The sequence below is a fragment of the Erpetoichthys calabaricus genome, chromosome 12 (assembly GCF_900747795.2).
Source record: "Erpetoichthys calabaricus chromosome 12, fErpCal1.3, whole genome shotgun sequence".
NCBI lineage: Eukaryota > Metazoa > Chordata > Cladistia > Polypteriformes > Polypteridae > Erpetoichthys > Erpetoichthys calabaricus.
The window spans coordinates 96,027,928-96,044,457 of NC_041405.2; the positions used below are offsets into that span (position 1 = coordinate 96,027,928).

General features: G+C 38.3%; 1 protein-coding gene across 6 annotated transcripts in view; it reads left to right on the forward strand.

Annotated features, from left to right (window-relative positions):
- diaph2 (diaphanous-related formin 2) overlaps positions 1–16,530 on the forward strand; it is a 1,308,662-nt gene that overhangs the window by 713,094 nt on the left and 579,038 nt on the right. For all 6 annotated transcript variants that reach the window (XM_028815924.2, XM_051935345.1, XM_051935346.1 and 3 more), the window contains one exon: positions 12,687–12,781. In XM_028815924.2, the coding sequence (XP_028671757.2) occupies positions 12,687–12,781 (95 nt within the window). The remainder of the gene's footprint in view (positions 1–12,686; positions 12,782–16,530) is intronic.

The window sequence follows — 16,530 nt, forward strand, 5'->3', positions numbered from 1 at the left end:
AACAAACAGTATTAAGCCCCTGAAAGCTATTGTATTTGCCTTCTAGTCCTGCAGAACATTCAAGCCTTCTGTTTTTTATATTACCTTAAGGCTGTAAAGTTATTTCTTTTAATAATTTGCACCGGTGTAATTTTGTAACTGTCTGATACAGATGAAGATTGAGAATGTGCATTTGAATTACGATAACAAGAAAATAAGTACTCCGTAGGAGTGCAAATGAAACTCGGAAATTGCTCTTGAAGAAATTAGATTAAAACTGCTGTTCTAAAATGTTTATGAATATGTCTTGGAACAGAGGACTCCAAATTATAATCGCTCTTTGCTTTTGAGAGTACGTGGTATACCCCTTTTGTATCAATTTCAGGTTAACTAGAAATTCAAAGAAATAGTTTTAGAAAGTAGGTATAATCTTTTAATCTGTTGTCATGTTTTGTTTTACTTAACTGAACATAAAGTCCTGCATACTTTACAAATAATGAATTAGATGAGCATTACACAGTCCATTCATTTTCCTTGTTTTGTTATTACTGAAATATGTTGCCCTATAATTCTCATACTGAGTTACATACTGTATGAGCAGCAACTCGACAATATGCATGACGCATTCCTCCCAGTCACAGTTCTTAAAAGTAGATACTTCATTTTTGATTCTCTTATCCAAATCCTCCATCCACTTTTTCTGTTCAGTGTGGTATGTACAGTGCTTATTACATCAGTATCTTACTTATTAATAAATTGATTAGATGCTTATTGTGTTTGAAATGATTTGCTTTCTCCAGATATATTAAAAGTGGAAATTTGCTTATTTAATACAATACTGTTTTGTCTGTATGGGTATAAGTTATATACAGGTTTAAATACATCATTAACATTTTTATTAGCGGTAGTGATGGTTGTGAGATCATTTTATTATTATAAAGTAAGAAATAATGTGCCAAAAAGGGGCTAATTGTACTGATGACTAAAAAAAGAGTAAATGGTCTTTTATAATGTTGGCTCGATCTTAGTCTTATTTGTTTCATTCTATCTATAGGAATACATAGGAGCACAGGATGCCTTTTTTCTTTTCTAAATAATAAACCCATGTTGGACAGTACATTGGGGAAATAAATAAATGTATTTCAATAAATCAGTTAATTAATTCATTAAAAATTAGATTGAAGTCAGTCATGGAATTATAGTCATTTTGCCCAAGGTATATACTGACATGGTGAAAAAAATGTATGAAATATACCATGAGAACAGAAGAGAAAAATCATTAAGTCAAAAAAATATGTAGGAGTCAAAGCCAGGAAATCAATGAAAACTATAATGCCAGAAACCTTCAAATCATGGCATTACATATGCCATAACAACAACAATATATATATCTACAGTGACAGTGAATCCACCCCAAAACCTTGCTAGTAAAAAGTTATTATGATATGTTGGAGGTTAAAGACCACCCTCAGATGGTTTCAAGTACAGTGGAACCTCGGTTTGTGAACATAATTCGTTCCGGAAACATGCTCGTAGTCCAAGGCACTTCTACTGTTTCCCCATAAGAAATAATGGAAACTCAGATGATTCGTTCCACAACCCAAAACTATTCATATAAAAATGATTAATACAAAATATAAAGTAAAAATACATAAAGTAACCTGCACTTTACCTTTGAAAAGAATCATGGCTGGTGTGAGTGAGTTTCTAAACTCTTGTTGGATTCCACCCAACGGGATGACACGCGGAAGAGCATCCCAAAGCAATCGCAGTCTCCCAGCACTGTAGCAGTTCGCCGTAAAAGCGAATCCGAAAAGATCGCGGACATGCTATAAGTGCCTGCCGTCAATGGGTGGAACAAGGAACATTATAAATGCATGGTTCCATCTCTTTTGTGTAGCTAACACTGATTTTATAGGCCCTGTGCTTGATTGGGGTGATTCAACACATGACAAACCAGTCAGCTCGTTGTTGCTTAATTGGTGTGTGACCAAATAAAATCACCAATTTCTTACACACCTCGGTTATAGGTTTACAGAGGCATGGCAGGTCTTGTTCATCGCTACCACAGGTTGGGAAGGAGAAAATACCATGAAAGAATGTATGCTGAGCATGCCAAACCACTTGCGCAATACACTACAGAGGAACTGTATGCCCGTTTTCGCTTTGGGAGGGATGATATCAAGTACATTGCAGACCTTGTCAGGCCAAAGTTACAGCACAAAACCAAAAGGAGTCATGCTCTGTCTGTGGAGGAACAGTGCCTAATTGCACTGCGCTTTTATGCCTCTGGGACTTTCTACCAGGTTGTTTGTGACAATATGGGAGTGGACAAATCAACTGTTAGTAATGTGGTGAAAGCTGTCACAGTTGACTTGGCCAGTCTGGTCAATGAATTTGTTTCATTTCCCAAGGATGACCAGATGGCGCAAACTAAGCGAAGTTTCTTTCTTTTGGGGAACATGCCTAATACTATTGGTGTTATTGACTGTACTTATGTGCATATTCAAGCGCCTCATGAAATGGAGTGGCAGTATGTGAACCGAAAAGGGAGGCACAGCATCAATGTCCAACTTCTGGCCAACGCTGACCTCATCATCACAAACTGTGTTGTCAAGTGGCCAGGGTCTGTCCATGATGCACGTATCCTGAGGGAGAGCACACTACACAGAAAGCTCCAGTCCAACTGACCAAATGGCATAATATTGGGAGACAGTGCTTATCCACTCTTACCATGGCTGATGACCCCTTTTCCAGTTGCAAACACACCTGAGCAGGCAGGCTTCAACTGTGCACATTGCAAAACAAGATGCACAATTGTTATCCCAAATCCCATTGGATTACTTTTGAACAACTGGGCCCAGGACTCAACAATTTCTATCCTCAAGTACTTAAAGAGGTTAGAGAGTACATACTGTATATAAACCTTTGCATATTTTTACAAAGTCACTGCACACTGGGGAAATGTCTAATGGCTAGAAAATAGCAAATATTATTTAACTGTATAAAAAGGGTGATTGTTCAGATCCAAGTACCCATAGGTCAATAATCTTAACATGCACCACAGGAAAATTAATGGAAGGGATTCTTAAGGAGAAGATTGAGCAACACATGGCAAGAACAGTAGTCTTAGGGAGCAGTCAGCATGGGTTCCAACAGGGAAGGTTGTGTTTCTCTAATATGCTAGAATTCTGTGAGGAGGCAACAAAAAGATACGATCAGAGAGGTGCATATGATATTTATTCTGATTTTCAGAAGGCATTTCATAAGGTCCAACATGAGAGGTTGGGCATCAAACTGTGTGAGTAGATGGGTCAAAAATTCTCTAAAACGCAGAAAGCAGAGGGTGATGATTCCAGGAACCTTTTCAGAATTGGATGGTGTTAAGAGTGGTGTTCCTCAAGGGTCAGTTGTAGGGCTTCTGCTATTTTTAATATACAGTAAATAAATTATCTGGATAGGAATATAAACAACATGCTGGTTAAATTTGCAAATGATGCCAAGCTGGGAAAATTCTCAGATAATCCAGAATCCATTGCATCACTGCAGAGGGACTTGGAGAGCATACATGGGCAGATTTGTGCAAGATGAAATTTAATGTAAGTAAATCTAAAGTAGGGTGGTGTGGTGGCGCAGTGGTAGCGCTGCTGCCTTGCAGTTAGGAGACCTGGGTTCACTTCCCTGGTCCTCCCTGCATGGAGTTTGCATGTTCTCCCCATGTCTGCGTGGGTTTCCTCCAGATGCTCTGGTTTCCTCCCACAGTCCAAAGACATGCAGGTTAGGTGCATTGGTGATCCTAAATTGTCCCTAGTGTGTGCTTGGTGTGTATGTGTGCGCCCTGCGGTGGGCTGGGATTGGCTCCAGCAGACCCCCCGTGACCCTGTAGTTAGGATATAGCAGGTTGGATAATGGATGGATGGAAATGTAAAGCATTGCACATGGGAAGTAAAAATGTTAGGTCAGTATAATGGGAGTTCCAACCTGTATTCAGAAGCCATTAAGACGGCTAGCACAATGTCATGTTATATAGTACAATGTGTAGAGCACAAGTCAAAGGAGGTTATGTTTAAGCTTTATAGCGCACTCCTGAGGCCATATGTAGAGTCCTGTATTCAGGTATTCCAGGCTGCAAAAAAAGGGACATAGCAGTGCTAGAAAAAATCCAGAGCTGAGCAACTAGTCTGATTCCAGGACAGCAGGGGATGAATTATGAAGAAAGACTTTTTCCTCATAAAACCTTTTCACTTTAAGCAAACAGAGCTTAAGAGGAGACATGAGTAAAGAGTTTTAAATTATGAAAGGAATTAGTACATTCAGAACTTTTACTTTAAAAAGAGTTCTAGAAGAACATGGGGGCAAAGTTGTGAACTGTTTAAAGGTATATTTTGTACAAACATTAGGGAGTTTGTTTTTATTTTTGTCTTCCTCACATTGAGATCTATAACTTCATGGAATATTCAAAACTTGACTTAATGTTGTTTTGGAGGAGTTAGGTGTATAGGATTGGTGGGGCTGAATGCCCCGTTCTTGTCAAACAGTTTTCTAGTGTTCTACACAAATTGGCTGGATCTTTTGCCTTTTTAGTAGCTGTCAAAAGTTTTGAAATTTGCTTTAATGAAGTTATCTTGCATTGCAGCAACATTCTATTTGCATATAGTATCTGACATCAGTCTATCTTTACTTCCTTTCTGACTAGCAAATATGACATGAAAAAAGAACACTTTAAAGACTGTTTTATTTGTTAATATAAATAAGCATATACTTTATTTGAGCTGATCATATACTGTATACAGTTACAGTAAGAGGTCAGCAAGGCATTTATGCATTTTCTTTGCATAAGACAAGACAGATGGGACTATCATCTTAGACCCTAAAGCTGCCTGTGTGTGGCTTTGGCTCTTTGAAACACAACCACTTAATATGAAATATCATTGCCCAATTTTTTACAGTTTAAGAAGGATTTGCTGTAAAAGCAGATTTTCTTTGTCTGCTTTGGTGAGGGGGTGGAGAGTTCCTCTACTGAAACAATGAATGTAAAAGCCTTCACTCTAAGTAATTTCATCCAAAGGCTTAGTTAATTTGGATGAGCTAATGAGGAAAATAAATCAGGCTTTAGTACCAAATTAAATCAAGGCATCTTGGTTAGGGCGGGTTTTGTCTCTTGTGGCCTAGTCTGGTCTACAGCTGCATGTCTTAATAGTATCGTTATTTTGTTCTGTTTTTATTGGAAATTATAGCTGTCTTTTCCCAAACCCCATTGGAATGAAGTTCGCCAAGTTAAATAAAGACTGATTTGCTGTCCAGAGTTCATTTAATCACAAAAAATGTTATTATGCTCTTTGAAAAAATGCCAAGAGCATGTATGTTTTTATTGTTATGACTCTGTCTAAAGTATATTTAAGAATGTCATATAGAATAGCAGTTGCATTAGCCAGGCAGGAAGTAGAAAAAATCAGATTCCAAAAAATGTAATATTTTTAAAGTTTCAGCTATTAAATAGCTTAATTACATTTCTGTTTGAAATGCAAAGAGGTTAAAAATGCAATTGATGTCTCACTGGGTGTCCCCCTGCCGTGATTACAGCACAATACACAAAAGTTACGGGAAAAGCTAACAAATCTCAGAAGTAAATGAGCAGATTAGTCTCCTTTAGCACCCCAGGTTGTGCAAAATATGACTAATTCTCTAAAAATCTGGTAGCTTCTTTTTTCCCCTAAAATATAAACTAATCTCTTTCTGAAAGGAGATGAACAAAAATGTCAGTGGATGTCAGAATACTCTAATGTACAAGGAGAGAAACCAACACCATTCTGTAACTCACAGATCATACAAGTCTGCCAGTTACTCTCAGGTGCAGATTTTAAAGGTTCTGCCTTTTTGTCCCTCTGAGGTCCAGGCTGTATGTAGAATAAACCATATAGATGTGGAGAAGGAGGCTCCTTTATTCCAAATTCAGTTGGTAGTGACTCACTATTTAGGTGTGTTATGATATCCAGCCCAGAAGATGTCGACAGTCCCCATATTGTGATTTTCTGTTTAAAAATAAGAATGTCTTTAAAAGTGGTAGGCCAAGGAAAAATATATTACCCTTTGAGCAAGTAGGTGTGGAGTTCAGTTTAGTAGTGCAGGCTTTCCTGGGAGTGCCAAGCTGGGAGAGAGCCAAACTAACACTGTACACTGAATCCGGGAGTCTCCTTTAATTGCTCATTGAGATGAAAGAGCTTGTTTGTAATTCAAAGGGCTACAGTTAGTGACTTGCAGGGAGTGCTTGGCCGGATGGGTTAACAGTGGGTGTCCACTTAGCACTGGCTGCTAAACAATGTTTGTGGCTCATAAGAGCAATTTTCCAGTGGATTTATGACAACACTTGTTTGGTTTTACAGTAATTGCAGTCTCTATAGTTTGGTGAGAATTTGTGAGATGTCACCAAAAGACTTGCTTTAGAGGATTAGTTACTGCCAGGGGTATTTTAAACGGAATGGGGGCTATGTCCAGGAGCTTCTCTAAAGGGAGATGTATTTTTCATATTTGGAGGAGCACTATTAATACTTTAAAGTTTGTTTGGCCAAAAAAGTGAATAGCTCTGTAATGGCCACAGTATAAATTCAAGATAGATTGACTTGCCATGTGCATTCTCCTGCTATTTTTGATTGCAGTGCTTTATTGTGTCCACATGCTGCGCTGATTCTTATTGCATTGATTGGTATGATCATTTGGTAATGTACTAAAAACCTCATTTACTCCATATAGCACCTTAGGTATATTGTTAATAGTTTTATATAAAAAGTAAGATTGATGCACCACCCTAATTCATGTGTTTGTGTAATGAAGAGCTATTTGTTGTTTTCTTTTTATTTTTGCTTGGTCTTGAACTGAACAAGGCCACTCAGATAGTAACTAAAGGTCCCTAACCTTAACCCAAGTTAAAACAACACCCGTTCACTAATGTATGAGATTCAAGAACACTGGCTGACAGTTTTAAATTAAAGATCCAGTGGATGTTTCATTATTGTGTCATTTGCACTGTAGTCAATTCCAGACAGAAATCAAGTTATAAATACAAAGCCAGCATCTTTAGAGTTCAATATTTTTGATTCACTGCTTGGACCAGTGGTTCCCAAACTTGGTCCTGGGGACCCACTGTGGCTACAGGTTTTTGTTCCAACCAGATTCACAATCGGTGATAATAATCGATAACAACTGACCTCATTTAATTAGCTGGTATTTTTTATTCTTCTCTTATTCTGCATTCAGAAAAACACAACTGTATGGATTTTACATTTATAAGACATTTAGAAATATCTATTTTTTTTCTAAAGATTATAAATGCTTAACTCTCTTTTGTTGTTTTCCTATTATTTTCCACTTTTCCTGTGTAGTTTGTCACTATTAGGGTTAAATGAAAGGAGCAATTAACAACCAGTATAGCAGACACCCAGGATGATGAAAGCTGCAACGACTTCAGTGTCAGACCCGCTAATTAGTAAATAATCAATTAAATAACCAGAACACTTCGAAAAGCAGAATGAAAATCAGGTTGAAAATACTGTTTACAACTTAAAAAAACTACATATTCCCCATACAACTGGCATTACATTTTAATATAAATCTACTTAACTTAGTTTTGTAATTTCTACATTGACTCCAAAACACAGAAACTGGGACATAGTGACTCACTTAATTAGGCTAAGAGTCCAATGAAAAACAGAAGTTGGTTGGAACAAAACCTGCAGCCAGGGGGGCCCAGGACTGAGTTTGGAAACCACTGGTTTGGACTAATGTTGAACAACCCTGCACAATGTTTCTTTGACTAATAACAGCAACAACAACATTTATTGATATAGCATATTTTCATACAAATGATGTAGCTCAAAGTGCTTTACATAATAAAGAAAGAAAATATAAAAATAAGATTAGGCAAGGGCGGCACGGTGGCACAGTGGTAGCGCTGCTGCCTTGCAGTTAGGAGACCTGGGTTCGCTACGTGGAGTTTGCATGTTCTCCCCGTGTCTGTGTGGGTTTCCTCCGGGCGCTCCGGTTTCCTCCCACAGTCCAAAGACGTGCAGGTTAGGTGGATTGGCGATTCTAAATTGGCCTTAGTGTGTGCTTGGTGTGTGGGTGTGTTTGTGTGTGTTCTGCGGTGGGTTGGCACCCTGCCTGGGATTGGTTCCTGCCTTGTGCCCTGTGTTGGCTGGGATTGGCTCCAGCAGACCCCCGTGACCCTGAGTTCGGATTCAGCGGGTTGGAAAATGGATGGATGGATTAGGCAATACTAAATAACAAAGAATACAGTAAGGTCTGATGGCCGGGAGGACAGAAAAAAAAAAACAAAATCTGCAGGAGTTCCGAGGCCACAAGACCACCCAGCCTTCACAGGGTATTTTACCTAACATAAATGATCTCAATCAGTCCTCATGGTTTTCAGGCTTCACATGGAAGAACTTGATGATGACGGTCATGTGGACCTCTGACCTTTAATCCATCAATGTAGGGATAGCAGGGTGGTTTGATCAGGTGGTGGTGGCGCAGATCACCACCACAGAAAACCAGAAAAAGAACAGCAGAGATAGTTGGGGTTAGTACTTATTGCAGAGCCATGAAAAAAAGTGATAATTCAATGTATATACAGAATATCAGGGTTACACTAAATTGAAGCTATGAGAAAGCTATGTAAAAATAATGAGTTTTTAGCAGTTTCTTTAAGTGCTTTGCCGTATTAGCCTGGTGAATTTCTATTGGTAATCTATTCCAGATTTTAGGTACATAACAGCAGAAGGCCGCCTCACCACTTCTTTTAAGTTTAGCTCTTGGAATTCTAAGCAGACACTCATTTGAAGATCTAAGCTTAAGATTTGGAGTGTAAGGTGCAAGGCATTCTGAAATATAGGATGGAGCGAGATTATTTAAGGCTTTTTAATCCATAAGCAGTATTTTAAAGTCAATTTTAACTGGCACAGGTAACTAGTGTAGTGACATCAAAACTGGAGAAATGTGCTCAAATTTTCTTTTCCTAGCTAAGATTCTGGCAGCTGCATTCTGCACTAGTTACATCCGATTGATGTCTTTTTTGGGTAGTCCTGAGAGAAGTACGTTATAGTAATCTAGCCGACTGAAAACAAAAGCGTAAACTAATTTTTCAGCATCTTGCAGTGTTACAAGGGGTCAAATTTTTTTCTATATTTCTTAAGTGAAAAAATGCTGTCCTAGTAATCTGATTAATCAGAGCCAAAGGAGCAGATGTAGGTACATTGAAATTTATTAGGAATGGTAGAGGAGTAAGACCACTGCCAGGGCAAAACACTTGAAGCAAACCTTGAATGATGGATGTTCAAAGCAAACCAGTGGCCTGCAGGAGCAAGTGTCAGCGTCCATTGGTCTTAACAGGCTGTACTGTTAGTAAGGCCATTGAAGACGTTTTATTGCTGGATTTAGGGACCAAACAAAAGTCTAAAGGTCTTTTCACATGACATGATTTTTCTAGGCCCTCTAAGGCTGGTGTGGAACTCTTCTTTGAATCAGTCATGTAATCTGACATCCCCAGCAACTCGGTCCAAGCAGTCTGCGACTTACATTGTGCTTACCACTATGACATCTTTTTGGAGATTTGTATGTATTTTTAATGTGTTTCAAAAATAGGAAAAGGGAGTAAAAGTTCTCCATTATTTCTGAAGTACTTTATATCGTCTTATTATGAAGTTTCATTCAAGTTTTTTTTTCTTTTCCTATTTCATGACCTTAGTCTTTCTTCCATGCCTTTAGCAAAGGAGTCCCTTTGAGTTAAATTATGAACTTGTAAGTAAACATGTAGCTCTCTCCTGAGGGTTGCACAGAGGGCATTTTAAATCACTTGAAAGGGCTTAGTTTTTTAAGGCCAATTACTCTTTAATGGCTTGACCTTAGATGAAAGAGCGTGACTCATGGTCTTCCTGAGATGTTAAGATTGTGCCATATGAAATTTGGTGTGTGATTCTTCAGCAGTGTACTCTCAGGTGAAAGTTAAGCACCATTACATGTGAAATTCTGTCTGCCCCTTAATTTCATAGTGTGAGGATAAATTAATGTGACGGGTTCAAGGAAGGAAAATATCCCAAGTGCTTTTCTTCTGCACTAAAATGCTGCTGTGCTTCCTATGGAAAGCTTTACTTGTAAATGTGTATCACATTTAATAAAACGGAAAAATGTACTGTAAACTGTTAAGGTGTTAAAGCTGTGCCTAGTATGGGTATCCTAGTTGTAGTAGTTGGCGTGATAGCACACTGGTAAGAACTGCTGCCTCACAGCACTAGGAGGCTAAATCTGAATTTGAGCCCAGCTGCTGCCCTCATGTGAGTGTTTTGTTTTCCTCATTACTCAGGTTCACCACCCAATTCCAAAGAATGTGTGTTTTAATCTAATTGGTAGTTCTACAATGACCCACTATTGACAATGAACTGGAACCTCATCTGAGGGTAATGTCTGCACGGCCCTGAATTGGAATAAATGGCAACAAAAAATTAATGGATGGATCACTTCCTAACAAATTCACAAAGTTTACTATTACTTGAATACAATTATTGCTATTACAGTATTGTGTGGCAACTTGTGGGAATTATTTATTTACATATTTACCAACAGATAATCCTCACAAATGACTTGCAAAAACAAAATAAAATCAAACAAAAGTTTTGGTTACCCTCCCTTTAATGATAGACCTTTTGGTCCTTCACTGGTAATGTTTAATCCTTAGTTCATGAGAAAGACAGTTTGCAAAATGTTTACAAAATTTTTTCTATTAAATGCAGGAAAGGAATAATATTTTTTTCTACTTTCAGTATTATTCAGGTGCAGTGAGGTATGCGTTTGATGGTAGTATAGCTGACTTCTAGCTTTCCTATTATAATCTCTCTATTATAAAAAAAATCTTGCGACGATGCAAGACTTTTTTCCTGCAACGACACTTGATCTTATGAAGAGAGACAGAGAGACACTTTCACGTCCCGCAAGACAGACAAGTCACGTCATACTTACAACCTTTGGAAGAAAGTCCCGTGATACACATGCAGAGCAGGTTAGAGACAATGGAACTAGGAAAATTCAAAAGTCTCAAAAAAATGAGAGCAAAGATCGCATTAGTGCAAACAAATGGAAAATATTACTTGGTGAAATAATGGAACAGTGAAAAGAGATTGCATAGTGTTTGAGGATGTCTGGGGGACAAGAGAGAGAAGGCAGTGAGACAAAAGGACAGGTGCTGTACAGGCTTTTAAACGTTCGAAGAGCCGCACGAAATGCAGATCAAGCGGCACGGCAGCAACAGCAAGCCAGCAGCTGATCGAGCAAAGAGGAGGTAAAAAAAACAACTGTTATTTTTTTTCCCATTGTATCACCTTTTTAGAGGGGTTTTGGAGGAGCGACCACGTCTCCTTGCTGTGCATTTAGCCCACCTTTTCACAAAAGAGCGTAGTGCTGGCCGGGGGGTGGAAGTAGTAGGCAAGCAAAGTGCTGATCATGCAGCACGGCAGCAGCAGCAAGCCAACAGCTAATCGAGCAAAGAGGAGGTAAAACAAAAACTTTATTTGTTTCCCATTGTATAACCATTTCAGAGGGGTTTCGGAGGAGCGGCCGCTTCTCCTTGGGGTACGTTCAGCCCCCCTCTTCACAATGGCGCGTAGCGCCTGTGATGGGGGAATGGGGTTTGCGAGCAAAGCGAGCAAGGGGCAATGAAAATATTCTTTTCACCTTCCAGCGTTGCCTTCAGTTTAAAATAATAAACATGCATAAGGGAGGTAACATTCAGATTAATGTAACTGCACAGACAAACGTAAAAAGCAAATTGAATACTGTATGAGCAAGATGTACATGAAGTCTGAATTCAATGTAACTTGCTTTTGTTTAATTCTCTTCACTGAATACAAGCTCAGGTAATCCATTAAGGGTAAAATACAAAACTTTGCCACATTTGCATACATTGACTCGCATATCAAGGTTAACAAATTAAAACTGATGTCAATGTCAACAATCAATTCATTCCAATGTAAATTTTCATTGTCATATGGCCAGTTGATGATGAAAGAAAGCTGAAAAAAAAAAATTAAGGAGTCAAACTTACGGAACGGTTCATGGTGATTAGTAAGAAGGCAGAATTACAGTTTTCGGCTACCCTTACACTGGGCTAATATCATAAGCATCTGCTAAAATTCACAACAATATAAACTGTACCAAAATGAGAGTTCAGTACATGCAGTGTACTAAACATTTAGTCACAGTTGTTGTTATTCTTTCTGTGTGCTTGGTTACATTTACATCATTGTGCCATTTACACCTGAGGTTGATCACAAAGTCCCTCTGACACCATCCTTGTTCATCAACTAGAAAAAATAGCCCCATTGCTCCAGTTATGTTTAGTTTAAAGTGCCTCTTTGCACATTGGCCACTGAAGTTTAAAAAAATAACATGATGTACTAATTAAAAAGCCTTACACATAATTTGTGTACATGCCTGTTTTTTTTTTTTTTGTATTATTCAATTGCATGCATAACTAACAAGAAATATGTTTTTAATATATTGCTGAATGTTCTATTTTTATAAAATGAAATATATACTTTAGTGTTTACAACAAGAAGAAAAAATATTTTCTTTAAACTGTTCTTGCTATTTTTTTTTTTCTCAGAATCAAAAATACTGTAAAATGTGAAATTAAAGTTATACCTTTTTGTTATTAATTCTAGCCATTTTTCTGGGTTCTTTCCGGATGCCTTATGAAGAGATCAGAAATATCATTCTGGAGGTTGATGAGGAGAGGCTAAGTGAATCACTAATCCAGGTAAGAGACTTTGTAGGAGGGCTGTGCTGTAGTAAATAATAATGGTGGCGAGAGTAAATTATGAACCTTTCACTCTAGAAGGTCAAAGTTTCAACTAAGTGTGATGAAGCCCTGCAGCCTTTCAGAAACAAATGGGACTTGCAATCATTTGGCAACACTAAGCATTGAGAAACATCACTTGGCAAGTGCAGAAGCAAGACTTAGTCACATTGGCTTTATTTTTTCCCCTTCTCACTTAAGAACATTTTTTAAAATTATTTATTTATTTATTTATTTCTCTGGGAAATGTTAATTGCAAACAGAGTAGGCTGTTTGAGATTGGAAAAGTGTACAGCAAGTGGGTGTCACAAAGTTGGCTTTAGCTAACAGTATGAGTTGTTAATTTATTACCTCTTATTTATCTTTGCTTAGCAAATTTACCCAGCTTAGTGTGTGTGTGCGCGCCGGCGTGCGTGTGCGTGTGTGTGTGTGTTCTCTGTATGCGTATGAATGAAAGAGGCACTGAATGTGTTTTGGTAAGCAAAGGGCCCAAAAGTTTATTGTTTGTTCTTTTGAAGTGCACTCAGGAGAGCAAGGTGTAGTTAGGTTTGATAGTATATTCCTTCTTATGCCTTACTAGGTCATTGTAAATAATGCACAAAAAATAAGTGTCAGTTATTTTAAATTTTATGAAGATTAGTCTTTGGCCCAAGCATTTTTAAAGTCGTTTTTTTTTTCTAATTACGCACAAATTGCTTGCTGGATTTCTGTTCACATCAAGTAACAATATGCATTTTTGAGTCATTGCAATGTTGCTGAGCCCAGGGTGTATCCTGGCACCTAAGGATAAGAGGCAGGAGTTAACTGTTATGAATTTGTAGGTTTATCCATCCATCCATTATCCAACCCGCTATATTTAATTGTATTTTGAATTATGTCTTTATATTCATTTTCTCTCATCCTGAACTGAGTTTTTTTATTTTGTCCTTTAGATTTTGTTTCGGGCGGCACGGTGGCGCAGTGGGTAGCGCTGCTGCCTCGCAGTTGGGAGATCTGGGGACCCGGGTTCACTTCCCGGGTCCTCCCTGCGTGGAGTTTGCATGTTCTCCCCGTGTCTGCGTGGGTTTCCTCCGGGCGCTCCGGTTTCCTCCCACAGTCCAAAGACATGCAGGTTAGGTGGATTGGCAATTCTAAATTGGCCCTAGTGTGTGCTTGGTGTGTGGGTGTGTTTGTGTGTGTCCTGCGGTGGGTTGGCACCCTGCCTGGGATTGGTTCCCTGCCTTGTGCCCTGTGTTGGCTGGGATTGGCTCCAGCAGACCCCCGTGACCCTGTGTTCGGATTCAGCGGGTTGGAAAATGGATGGATGGGTGGATGGATGGATTTTTTTGGTTTTTGTTACCTAGTATGCTATTTTGTTTTTTCTGGGCACAAACATTTTGAGAAGGTATGAGCTCTGTTGCTGCCATGTCACCCATGTGACCTCATCCTCTGGCAGTTCTTTAAGATGATGGCGCACTGCATTCAGCATCCAAGATTTTGGATTTAATAATTAACTGACATCATGAGTGATTTGTAGTTATTTAAAGGCGGGCAGGATTTTGACTTCCTTTCTTTTGAGAGCATTTTGTGTTTTTTTATGAACAAACCTTTAGGCTTTCTGGTTTTGACCCTGCACCCTTAATAAGACTTTGCCTTTAGTGCCTTCATCTATGGGCCTTTCTTCAAATATTAGTCCTTTTAGGATGTGATTTATTTGCTTCTGTTTAATCAAAATACTAACATTGAATGAAATGCCAGTCCATGAATTAAAGCTTGATTTTCTTTTTTTTTTAATTTTGGCTATATGGAAATTAGTTAGTAATTACTTAGAAAATAGTAAGGCTTGAATATGAATACAGAATGTCTGTTTAATTTAATTAAATTACTTCTGCATATTAAGGTGACACATTGCTGTCTCAATACTATAAATCCTGCTCTTTGTCACTATTTGCACTGAATTTGCACATTCTCCCTTTGTCAGTGTTGTTTTTTCTTCAAGTTCGTCAGGATTCCACTAACATCCTAAACAAATGACAGTTCAGATTTGTCCTTCTGCAAGTGAATGGCTACAGCCAATTACTGGATTCTGCTTTACATCCAGTCTAGTAGTATAGTCTCTGGCCTTTAGGGCCTGGAAAGCTGAATTAAGTAGGTTGAATTAACTCCCAAGGACTGTGTTTCTGATGTGGTTGCAAGGAACACTGGAGCACCTCAAGGAACAGTCCTGTCTCCTTTACTCTCCACTCTGTACACCTCCAACTATAAATATAACCTCAAGTCATGTCACATGCAGAAATTCTCAAATCACTCTCCACTAATGGGGTGTATTGATAAAGATGATGAGACAGAGTATAGGAGTCAGGTGGAGAAGTTTATTTCTTGGTGCAGAAAAAGTAGTCTGCAACTTAACATCAGCAAAATCAAAGAACTGGCTTTTGACTTGCAACACTTTAAATAGCCTCTATGTCTGTTCACCATTCAGGGAGGTAAAGTAGAGGTTGTCCACTACTACAAGAACTTGGGGGTCCACATTGGGGGTCCTTTCATTGAAAGGTTGGACTGGTCTCGTAACACATAGGAACTATATAAGAAAGTGCAGAATAGGCTCTTTATTCTTATGAGTCTGCATTTCTTTAATGTGGCAAGTGACATCCTTCACATCTTCTACAACTCTTTGATGGCCAGTGCAGTTTTCTATGCTGTGGTGTGCTTGGCTGGTAACCGAATCAGCAAGCTAATTAAAAGGGCAGGCTCAGTTATAGGATGCATTTAGGACCCTTTGGAGATGGTAGCAAAGGAGAGAGTTAAAACAAAAGCTACTACCATTATGATCAATGCTGCACATCCTTTCTCTGGCACACTAACACTGAGTACTTACAGCCATTGAGTTATTCAGCCAAAGTGTGACTAGAAACGCAACTGGGGCTCCTTTATACCAACAGCAATGTAACTGTATAACGCCTCACTGGCACTGCAACAGCCAAGTCAGAAGTTGTCTTTCTTTTTAGTCATTCTGGTGTGAGTTCAGACTTCAGACTGTAGTTTATGTTAGCGTTTCTCAACCTTTAAGTATTTGCGAACCGCATTTTCACAACAGTTTTAATTGCGCCCCCCTAACATTTTTTTGAAATGAGCCCACTAATACCAATTTGTTCTTTTTTAATTAATGATATATCATAGATGCATATTTTATTTTACCTACTTAACTTTTATCGACATTTATCTAACTCTATATTTATTTTTCTAGTATCAGAATGTAGTTAAAGTTAATTTGTTTTGGTTTCAATAGATGTATTTTTCATATTTTCGATTCTTGCTTTCTTTTTTTCACCTCTTTGCGCCCCTCCATTTTGTTACTTCGTGCCCCCCTAGGGGGGCCCCACCCCACAGTTTGAGAATCACTGGTTTATATATATATATATTATTTATTGTTTCCTTTTAAGTATCCATGCACAGTATTTAAAGAGCTTCTGTAGAAAGCTAAAGTACCCTCTGGGGACAAGTATCTATCTATCTATCTATCTATCTATCTATCTATCTATCTATCTATCTATCTATCTATCTATCTATCTATCTATCTATCTATCTATCTATCTATCTATCTATCTATCTATCTACAGGATAAGTCTACAGTACACTCTTTTATATTTACATTTCTGTCTTCTCTGCAGTTATCGTTGGTCTATTCATTTTGGTCTTCCAGTCTGTTCTACAGCAGCATGAATGTAGAT